Source organism: Anastrepha obliqua, chromosome 5 (genome assembly GCF_027943255.1).
Source record: "Anastrepha obliqua isolate idAnaObli1 chromosome 5, idAnaObli1_1.0, whole genome shotgun sequence".
Taxonomy (NCBI): Eukaryota; Metazoa; Arthropoda; class Insecta; order Diptera; family Tephritidae; genus Anastrepha; species Anastrepha obliqua.
Genome location: NC_072896.1, coordinates 41,038,688 through 41,049,650, shown reverse-complemented (window position 1 = coordinate 41,049,650; position 10,963 = coordinate 41,038,688). Strand labels below are relative to the sequence as shown.

Sequence of the window (10,963 nt, the reverse complement as noted above, 5' to 3'; positions counted from 1 at the left end):
AGCTGACTTATCCCATACAGTCTTAGGTATGTCGAATTCATTCAAGGTGATGTCATTGGAGTAGCTGATTTTTCGATTATTGTCAAAAACCAGCCCAAGTGCTATCTCCTCTAATAGATTCGCTTGAGCTTCAATGTATTTTGTTTTAGCAACTTAGTGGCAGAGAATACCAAAAAACAACAAAAAATAGAACACTTGGGAATTGAAATTACATATTGATTTTGTAAAATATATCCCAGTCTGTTTACACCATAATGTAGATAGAATTAACAGCGCTTTCTTCTAAAAACTTTAATTGGTTCCAGAATACCTCTTACATGTTGAAGCATAACCTAAATAAAATTTTAAATGTCTGAAATACATGCAACCCTTATAAATAAAGCCTTTGCACATACATATTTAATCAATTTAAACATTATTTACTACAAAAATGTGGCAGCCTAGTTAGAGAGAAACTTTAACAGGCCGGCATCTGCCTTAATGTTATGATGTGACGTGGAGAACAGTCATCTCGCTTGTTTGATAATCCTGCTGGAGTAAAATAAGTTAAAATCATGGTAGCGAATATTCAGGGCCATTATTCAGGACAATTCCTACAGAAAATTGCATTAGGAATAATTTTATGTGGTATTATGCTATCACTTCCATCTTTATGTTTGGGTCATAACGATAACCCAAGCTTCAAGTACTCACGAGAGGCAAATGAAAATTTTGATCCCAAAAGGCAACCTAAACCAGTGCACGACCACGACGATCATCATCATCATCATCCACATGAACATGACCATCATCACCATCCTCATCCACATAAACATGACGATCACGTACATGGCCATAACCACGAAGAGCATCACCACTTCGCCCATACACACGATCATCAACAGCGGAAAGCTAAAATTCCTCAAGGTAAGGCTTCATATTCAGATGAAATTTAATATCAAAAATATATTATTTCAGATATGACAAGTGTTTGGTTACATTCCATTGGGTCTACCTTGCTCATTAGTGCCGCTCCATTTATTTTGTTGTATACAATTCGATTAGACAATAGTGAAGCTATGAGGCCTCGTCTTAAAGTTATTTTGGCGTTTGCATCTGGTGGATTATTAGGGGATGCCTTTCTACATTTAATCCCACATTCAACTCATTCGCATACCCATGGCGATGACAGTCACTCCCATGCACACAGTCATGATCACGGACATGGACATGATATGAGCGTTGGTCTATGGGTACTGGGAGGTATTATAGCTTTCCTTGCCGTTGAGAAGTTGGTACGGTTATTGAAAGGAGATGAACATGGGCACAGTCATAGTCATTCATCAATAAAAGTGTCAAAAACCGTGCCATCAAAGAAAGCTGACGAAAAGGCGAAGGATCAAAAGCCAGAAGTTCGTAAAGTAAAACCTGTGTCAAATAAAAATGACGTTGAGTCAAATGAAGTAAAAATAACAGGATACCTGAATTTAGCCGCTGATTTTGCCCATAATTTTACTGATGGTTTGGCGATTGGCGCTTCCTACTTGGCTGGAAATAGTATTGGCATTGTGACAACAATTACAATATTACTACACGAAGTCCCCCACGAAATCGGTGATTTTGCAATTCTAATAAAATCCGGCTGCTCAAAACGTCAGGCAATGATGCTACAATTAGTAACTGCACTTGGCGCTGTGGCTGGCACTGCACTTGCGTTACTGGGTGCTAGCGGCGAAGATGGTTCTACTGCATGGGTCTTACCATTCACAGCAGGCGGTTTTATCTACATTGCCACTGTCAGTGTGCTACCAGAATTATTGGAAGAATCTACTAAATTGGGTCAATCTATTAAAGAGATTGTAGCCATGCTTATAGGCGTGGGTTTGATGATTTTTATTGCTAAATTAGAATAAAGATTATTTGTGTATAGTGAATGCGATTATTTATCCACTTAAATTGGTTCGAGAAAACCATTTACTTGTTAAGCATAAATTAAAGAAAAATGTCTTTGAAATACATATAATCCTTATAAATAAAGCCTTTGTACGTAAAAATTTAATCAATCTAAATGTTTATTTTTACGTACATTTTATATAAATTGTCAATTTTATTTTACTGCCTTGAGCCTCCGTATATATAAATAATGTTTGCCAGCTTTTGAATGATATTGGCTTTCATTTTTATCATTTTACAAATGTTTTTATCTCGTTTAGACAATATTCAGCCTGTTCTACAGCGTCTAAGTTTTTGCCTTTTTTGCCAATGCGCCAAGCTAGTGAGCAAGCTTCTTTAGCTTTCGTTATTAAACCTTCTCGCAAATAAATTAATCCCAAATTGGCTTGAAGTATACCTTCCTGTGCGGTATCTTTAAGTTCCTTCACCAGTTCCAAAGCATCCGTTAAATATTTTTTTGCCAGTTCATACTCTTCCAACTGTTGGTAAGAAAAAACGTTGAATGGTTTACATGTTAAATGTTTGAGGAAGATTTCTCACATAGGGTAATAAAGTTTTGGGAATTCAATATTAACTTTTAAAATTTAAAGTCGATAGCTTGTTTAAATTGTGTTTTATTCGTGTTTCTCGAAAGTAACTTTTTCAGTTGCGTCGTGAGAGAGAGTAACTCAGATTAAAAGCAACGTGTTGCGATTTTTTTTAATGGAATCTGAATTGGCCGGACTTGAATCCAATTCGTTGATGTAGAAAGGACTGTCGGTTACTGTTTGTAACTTAATTTGCTGTGTGTTTCCTGACAATTTATCGAAACTTATATACAGAGCTGGGAATTCTCTCTTATAAATATTTAACTAATAACAACAAAATGTTTAAAGCAATTTAAGTTTTGATTCGAATTTTTTTCTTAAAACAAACTTAAGTAAAATACTAAATATTTACTTGGACGGCCAGACATCAATGAAATTACTTGATTCGAATGTCCATAATTTTTAGTGATATGATTAAATAATTCAGATACATTGAAGGAAACTGCAGAAATGAGCTTGCAAGACAAGCTACGACTTTCCAGATGAGAACGCTCCTGGCCTCATTAAATTATTTAATTATGACTGGTATCGTTTAAAATTGCGAGCACATTCATTTTATTTGGAGGCATACATTCAGAATGATGAGATGCATGAGATGATGCACATATGTATGTAGAAGCTGTTCTCAGCCGTACCTCATCATTGTCTAAGATTACGAAAATTATTAACTATTTACTAGATAGAGAGGTTCCCCAAAGATACCAAGAGGTTCAATTACTGTTGTTGTTTAATTACTATTATGGCAAGCTTAGATCTAAGCATATCTATTATAACGGGGAATATTTAAACCTACATTGACGCACGCCACACTGAGATTATTCAGTATAGTTATAGCCTCTTCGTTCACTCTTCCATATACTTCGATTAGAGTATCATAAGCCTCTTGAAAAGACTTTTTTGCATCAGCATACTTGCCCAACTTCATTTGCAATTGGCCGAACCTGAGCAGTATAACAAAAAGTACATTAGATGAGAGTTGTTAATATTGAAGAACAGCATAAATATCAACCAATTTTTTGTAAGACCTAGCAGTTCTTGCACGTCCTTGTCATTGGGTGCTTGTTTCAAATATTCTTCGATGCGTTTTAATGTCCATGTAAAACCCTGCATTGCTTTATTCAACTCTCCTTGCAGCTGGGCCATGTGTGCCAATTTGGCGCTTATATGCATTACCTAAAACAAATCTTCCTAAATTTACTCCCTTAATAAATTGCTTAGTAACTACTATAAAATATATAATGAAAAATACCTTGGCGCTATCCTCCGTGTAACCGTCATTGAACAATCTCCGCATAACATCAGCAAAAAGTTTTTCTGCTTTTTTGTACTGTTCTCTTTCCATAGCAAGGTTCGCCATGACGTCGTAAATATATGTCACACCTTCTTTGCTCTGCAAATCTTGTGCCATCCTCAATGCCAAGTGGAGCATTTGTTCTGCTTTATCGAACTCTTGACGTTGTATGCATAATACTGATCTTTTTATTGTGTTTATCAATTTGTCTTCAGGTAATTCTTCGTCTTTAGAATTAGTGAAAAATCCGAACGAGAAGGCACCACTGACAATGCCACCTGCCATCCCAGGCACTAACCAACCGGACCATTTACGTCGTTTATCATGCCCTGATCCGTTGTTAAAATGTATGCTTTCATTTTTCCATTTTTTTATATTTTCGTTATTATTTATAGGATCTATTTGTATGCTAAGTCTGTTCAGTAATTGTGCTTTGAAATTCTGACGCAGTTTCAGTACTTTTAAATTTTGAGCCAAAAATCGCGAAATATTAAATAAAATTACCGAATTCATTTTAAATAAATAAAATTTTTATGATCAGCTGTTTTAAAAAGGTTATGAAGTAAACGTAATAGTATAAACAGAATCAAATCGCTGAGCGAACTTCGTCGGACGGAGCGAAGACGTCGGGCGATATTGTCTCATCATTCCGAAACAAGAACCAAAACGAAATTCGCATAAAAAGCGGAAAAATTTAATTTCAATTTTTTGTTTAATTTAGATTATCAAAGTTTCAAATATCATGTTTATAAGAGAGGAAACGTTTGGGAAGAAAATTTATTTACATATCTCATTGAGCTGATTTTGTCGGCGTCACTTTAGTTCTGCGTCAATTTGGTTGTGTGCAATCTCATGCACTCCAACAAGGCGAATCTATTTATTCAAGGTAGTAACATTCGACAAACAACAATATTTTTTAAACTAGAACTGTCAAGGGAAAGAAAATAGAAGAATGGAATGAATGACAAATAGATAAAGTTAGTTTGTCGAGCATTCAAACACAACAACAACTTTCCGTCATTTCGTTTTACTGACATTTCAAAATTAAATGCGAATGGAAGAAGAGGAAATCAACTACTCTAATCACAACATCTTCTATAGATACGTCTTGCATCCAGCAAGCAGAGAACGTTAATGTATTACGTTCTCTGCAGCAAGAATGATAGAATACAAGATTGCGCTTTCTCAATTCGCCGTGACATAAGTGCTACGAATAAACAAACAAAAAGAAGAAAATATTTAAATTATACAAACTAATGAAAATGAAGTGCCGCGTGTTAAATTCTGAAAGTACAAGATGAATATAAAGTCTCAAAATGTAGTTTTTTTTGCCGTTTAGGATGATCGCTTTTGTTGTTGCAGTCTTACTTTCAAAATCAAATACGACGACTGCCAAGGCGAATTGAGTATCTAAGGTGGCGCCATTAAAACCAGGTATTTTATTTTTCGCGATTTTGACAAGTCTGACATCAGCTACCTTCGCAATACAAAACAAACAAAAGAAGGAGAATTTAGATGTTTGTGAAAATTCAGTGAATGGCTTGATAGTTTTTTGATTTGTGCCGTGTGTGATATAACAAATTAATATAAAGCTTCCAAATACAGTTTGTTTGCGTTTTTATGCGGAAGACGCTGTGGCAAGAAAGTATGTGGTTGGGTAGTTGTTGTTTTAGTTGTTACAGGTTTTCTTTCGATGTCAAATTGGGCGGTTTATGTTGTTGCTGTGGTGGCTCTCTTTTTGTAATCGAACTATAGTGGCCGCCGTAGCCGAATGGGTTGGTGCGTGACTACCATTCGAAATTCACATAGAGAACGAAATTCATAGAGAGAATTAAGAAACACATTTTTCTAATAGCGGTCGCCCATCGGCAGGCAATGGCAAACTTCCGAGTGTATTTCTGCCCTATTCTGCCGTTCGGAGTCGGCTTGAAACTGTAGGTCCCTCCATTTGTGGAACAACATCTAGACGCACACCACTAATAGGAGGAGAAGCTCGGCCAAACACCCAAAAAAGAGTGTACGCGCCAATTATATGTATATATATGTATATATATATATATATATATATATATATATATATAGTGGTATCTTCGATGTTTATTAGAAACGCTATTTGAATTTTGACAATTTTTTAATGACGAGGTATAGTTCATCGTAAGGATGTTTTAGTGACGGGCGTATGGAATCGTTGTGTACGCATACATGCCTTGTTGTCTGTTGAGCAGGTGACAAAAACTGCGGAGTCGAATTGCCTATGGTCTGTTGTGACTCGCTCTGGCACACCAAACCGCGCAAAACAGTGTGATAGAAGTGCTTTAGCGACAGATTCAGCGAATATGTCTGACATTGGAACCGCTTCTGACCATCGAGTGTAGCGGTCGATCTCCGTTAGACAGTATAGTTCTCCTCCGCATAATGAGAAAGGACCCACGATGTCTATGATGATATGTAAAAAACGTGTATTAGATGGTTCGTTGCATGCTAGCGAATACTTTCTATGACGATGAATCTTCGAGCTTTGACATGCTTCGCAGCAACGGATGAAAATAGCTGTAGGAATGCTTGGCCAAACAAATATCTCCGTCCTTATGGCCGTTGCACATATGTATGCTTGGATATGAAAGGTCATGAAACTTCTGTAATAAAATATCTCTGCAACTTTTTCAGAACATATGATCGAACTGTAGAGGTCAATGTATTGTATACAAATTGAGAGTGTTGATTTGTTGAGTAGAGCTTCTGGTTGCGTATTAGCTCGTTGTGCTTCTGCGACATTCGCATAGTGGAATAGGTATTGCTTCGATCGATTGCATGTACGAAAGAAGATCTGCTGTCACGTTGCCCTTACCATGTGTATGGCGAATAGCGGATATCAAGTTGGCGTATTGGCATTTATGTACATATGTAGTTGCCGCGTTTTATTTTATTAGAACAGCCTCCTTCTTGTCTTTTGATTGGTTGGCACCCTCGCTCCTTGGGCTTCGTGTCTATTGGCATTTTTGGTAATTCTAAACGAACTCACTCTAACTTTTGTTGTTGTTAATTTTGATCTTTCATTATCAACTTTTGTCTTCCGTACCTATAGGAGCATTTATTTATTACGCGCATTGTTTTATGAGAACAGCCTCCTTCTCATCTTTTGATTGGTTGGCATCCCATTTTTGTTATTGGCACTTTTGGTATTTCTAAACTCACTCACTCTAACTTTTATTGTGGCGAATTGTATGCACCTCGCCCACTATTAGGAGCCATGAAGGCTCTCTTTGGGTGCTTAATGAGATCGTTCTCAGCCAATTCAGTTTGTGGCTTTGCTTTGTTGCACACCTACGCGGACGAGTGTACATTTCTTGACCGTCCCTAAAATTGGCTGAGGGCATGGCTCGAATCAGAGTATCCATTTGGCAATTTATCAGACATGTTGTTGGAGAGTTTGAGTAGCCTTACAAGTGACAGGTACCATTCAACTGCGCTACTTTGCTCTCAGCGAATTTGACGTAATCGCTGTGTGTGTGACGTCACACTTTTACGTCACGCAATTTATTCGTGTTATTTGTGTAACTCCTTGAATTCTTGTTCTCTCTCATGCAACTGCATCGATGTGACTTCAGGTACTCTCTGATGGGGGCAATCTTGCTTCTATCATTTTTTGATGTTACGTAGCAGGCTGAACAGATGTGTTGATGGTAAAAAAGCTGCTTTCCCTCTCAGCAACAGTTCGAATTGTTTCGCTATATTTATCTCGATTTTCAAAAGTTTAAAGCCTTTGGTTTTTTATATATTTACCTTTTAGAGATCAGGTAAACCTGTCAAAAGCAATCACTGATCGCTATCGTAGAGTTCTCTGAGGATGTATTGGCTTCCCCACGATCATATGTGTTCTTTCCATCCCCAGATGGGAGAGTTTTGCTTATTAATATAGCCGACAAGATGAAAATGAGCTTCGTCAGAAAAATGACTTTGACTTCTTTTCAATAAAAACACTGTTTGGGATACACAACAAAGACTTTGGAAATAAATTTACAATGTTTCCCAACGTTGTACCATTTGGAAGTGCGCAGATTCGAATCTCCGGGCACAAAACATCAAATGATAGAAAGTCTTTCTAAAAGCGGTCGTCCTTCTGCAGGCAATGGCAAACTTTCCAGTATATTTCTGCCATGAAAAAGCTCCTCATAAAAAACTATTTACCGTTTGGAATCAGCTTAAAACTGTAGGTCCCTGCGTTTGTGAAACAACATCAAGACGCACCGCACAAATAGAAGAATTGCGAACAAACACCTAAAAAGGTGTAAGCGCTAATTATATACATATATATATATATGTATATGTATATATATATATCCTGAATATATATATATATATTTTATTATTATTATTATTATTTAGTGACTGGTATGAATACCAGTACTAAAATTATGTTTGAGCATTGGCTGCAGAGGCCATGAGCTCTGTGTCGTCTGTGGGTGTCTGGATTATTTGTTATATTGTCATTTCGATAGTTTTAATGAATTTGCTTATTTTTTCGATGTTTGAATGACTGGGAATGGCGAGGATGTCGCTTATTTGTTCTGAGTTTAGTATTTCTTTTCTTGCTTTGGCGTGATTTGGACATTTGTTGAGGATGTGGTCCAATGTTTGGTTTGTGTTGCAGGTTGTACAGATAGGGTGATTTTCTTTTTTTAAGATATGTTCATGGGTCTGTGTTGTGTGGCCTAGGCGAAGGCGGGAGAAAATTCGGGATTTAAATCCGTGTATATTTCTTATTAATATTATTGCCGCTGTTTGTGTATTATGCATGTATTTATATGTCGTTTTATATTGAGTCTTTCTGTTTTTGGGCTGGTTATAATTGGGGCATTGCAAGCGAATTTCGCTGCATTATCGGCATATGTGTTTCCCTCAATACCTGTGTGTCCTGGGACTCACAGCAGTTTTAGTAATTTACTGTTTTTTATTAGTAAATCCCTTATTTGATTAACAGTTTCCCATTTGTTGCAAGTGGGATTATTAGCCGCTTGAATGACTGACAAACTGTCGGAGCATATTATGGTTTTCGTCTTTTTCTGGATAGATAACATCATAGCTTCGTGTATTGCCGCTGCTTCTGCCGAGAATATAGAAGAGTAAGGGAACATGGTTTTTAAACTTAAAAATATGCCATCTTCGGATGTTACGCTGAATGCAACATTGTCTTCCGTTCTAGATCCGTCAGTAAAGACTATTGACCAGCCGTTATTTTTATGGGTATTGACTTTTTCGAGAAAAAGCTGCTTAAATATTGGATTGGTGGTGTTGTCTTTTTTATGTGTATGAAGTGTGCTATCACATGTGTGAGTGCTTAATTTCCAAGGAGGATTATAATAGGAGAGTGTTTGCGGTTTTGTTTCTAAGTTATATCCGCGGGAAACATTAATCATTTTGAGTAGCGCAGGCGTAACGTTGTAGCTTCTTTTGGATGGTAGCAGTTTTTTTACGTCATCTTTTATAATTGATGTATTTAAGAAAAGTGTTTTTGGAATAAGTTTAGAGTTGATTTCTTGGATTCGTTCTTCAAGTGTAGGCAAGCCAGATTCAATATGGAGGATTCTTATTGGGGTGGTGCGGAAGGCAAATAGGCTGCTTCTGATAGCTTTGTTGTATATGGGTTTTATGATATTAAGTGTAGTTTTGGATGCGGAGCCATATAAGAAAAGACCGTAGTCAATTTTGCTTATGATTATTGCTTTAGTGATGTGTATAAGTGTGTTTATGTGAACATACCCTTTGTGTGATAGGTAAGATAGTAAATCGATTCTGGGCTGCAGGTCTTTCTTTCGTTTTAGGAGATGTTTCTTCCAAGAGTAGTTTTTTGTGAATATGAGTCCTAATATACGGAGTTCTTGGACGTTTTCGATTGGTTGTTGGTTTAGTTTTATTGAGTGGGTGTGATAATCGCATTTGGTCTTTTTGCATATGTGTAGCCTTTTCGTTTTTTCGAGCGAAATTTTTGCCCCTGAAGTTATGGTCCAGTCCTCAATTTCTTTCAAAACATCTTCAAGGATTTGATTGGATTCGGAAACATCCTTCGCTTTGAATACATCCAGCAGACTTGTGCGAAGATGTCTCAATGAAATAAATTAAAAGTTTGTGTTTCCCAAAGTCTCATAGAAGTCAATACATGAAATTATGGAAAATAATACTTTTTACGGAAGAAACTAAAATTAATATGACTGGTCGGAAGGCTTTTGTTGACCAAAAAACCATTAATTCAATCCCCGGTATACAACATAGTCGGTAAAGTACAGCACGGGTAACTTGAAAGTTTGGGGATTATTTTCTTGAGATGGAGTTCGACCAATAGTGAGAATAAATGGCAATATGGATAAGTATGTTTATCTTGATATTCTCGAAAATACGATGGAGCCATATCCCTTTGAGTCCATGCCACTAAACTGGTTATTCATGCATGATAACGACAACAATCATACAGCAAAAGTGGTGAAAAATTGGCTTTAAAAAGAAAAAATTGCAGTTCTGGATTAGCCAGCATAAAACCACGACCTTTAGGTAGGTAGGGGAAATGGCTGAAGTTCCCCACTGGCACTCCCCAAGTAGCACTCCGGCGACGTTTTGATACCATTATGAGACCTACAACTGGATGATATCTACAGCCAACTACAACTGTTGATGTAATGGAGAAGATTCATGGGATTTAGGTTGGCGCACTGCCCCAGGCTGCCCAAGAAAGGAGCACCCAGTGACCTTAATTGTCTAGCTGCCAAGCCCGGACATTTACAGAGAAAGTGCTCAACAGTCTTCTTCTCTGAAAGGTCTCCACAGCTTCTGAAATGGGGGTTAAATGCTAAACCTAGCTTTTCCGCGTGTGTGCCGATCGTCCAGTGACCGGTAAACACAGTTACGAGTTTGGAAATTTAATGGTGTGGAATCCCCAAGACTTTTTGAATCTTCCGTATATTGTATTGGGGGTAAAGGGTTTTCGAAATACAATAGCACATGAAGAAATGGAGCTCCATCTTTTCTGCGCTTTCTTGAGAAATAATTTGTGCAGTTCCCCCTTAACAACTGTCATGGGGATGCCGATGACCGGGTAGGAGGGTCCTGAGGCCAATTCAGTCCCCTTCGTGGCAAGCTCATCAGCAATTTCATTTCCATC

At 37.3% G+C, this 10,963-nt stretch overlaps 2 protein-coding genes across 2 annotated transcripts; one reads left to right on the top strand and one right to left on the bottom strand.

The window, feature by feature from the left end:
- The first annotated feature begins 465 nt into the window (after positions 1–465).
- LOC129247425 (protein catecholamines up) lies at positions 466–2,038 on the top strand. Its single transcript, XM_054886552.1, has 2 exons — positions 466–906; positions 958–2,038. The coding sequence occupies exons 1-2, from the start codon at positions 555–557 to the stop codon at positions 1,890–1,892; spliced, it is 1,287 nt and encodes a 428-aa protein (XP_054742527.1). The 5' UTR covers positions 466–554; the 3' UTR covers positions 1,893–2,038.
- Positions 2,028–4,512, bottom strand: LOC129247426 (tetratricopeptide repeat protein 19 homolog, mitochondrial). The gene is made up of 4 exons (XM_054886553.1): positions 3,769–4,512; positions 3,529–3,692; positions 3,313–3,460; positions 2,028–2,411 (listed from the first exon to the last, which is right to left on the bottom strand). The coding sequence occupies exons 1-4, from the start codon at positions 4,321–4,323 to the stop codon at positions 2,163–2,165; spliced, it is 1,116 nt and encodes a 371-aa protein (XP_054742528.1). The 5' UTR covers positions 4,324–4,512; the 3' UTR covers positions 2,028–2,162.
- Between the last annotated feature and the right edge of the window lie 6,451 nt (positions 4,513–10,963).

What these genes read in the sequence shown, in the direction of transcription:
- LOC129247425 (XM_054886552.1), top strand. Translation starts at nt 555, where the DNA reads ATGGTAGCGAATATTCAGGGCCATTATTCAGGACAATTCCTACAGAAA. An exon ending in GAAAGCTAAAATTCCTCAAG is followed by an intron (nt 907 to 957) that starts GTAAGGCTTCAT and finishes ATATTATTTCAG; the next exon opens with ATATGACAAGTGTTTGGTTA.
- LOC129247426 (XM_054886553.1), bottom strand. Translation starts at nt 4,323, where the DNA reads ATGAATTCGGTAATTTTATTTAATATTTCGCGATTTTTGGCTCAAAAT. An exon ending in CTAGGTCTTACAAAAAATTG is followed by an intron (nt 3,461 to 3,528) that starts GTTGATATTTAT and finishes TATACTGCTCAG; the next exon opens with GTTCGGCCAATTGCAAATGA. An exon ending in TCAGTGTGGCGTGCGTCAAT is followed by an intron (nt 2,412 to 3,312) that starts GTAGGTTTAAAT and finishes TCTTACCAACAG; the next exon opens with TTGGAAGAGTATGAACTGGC.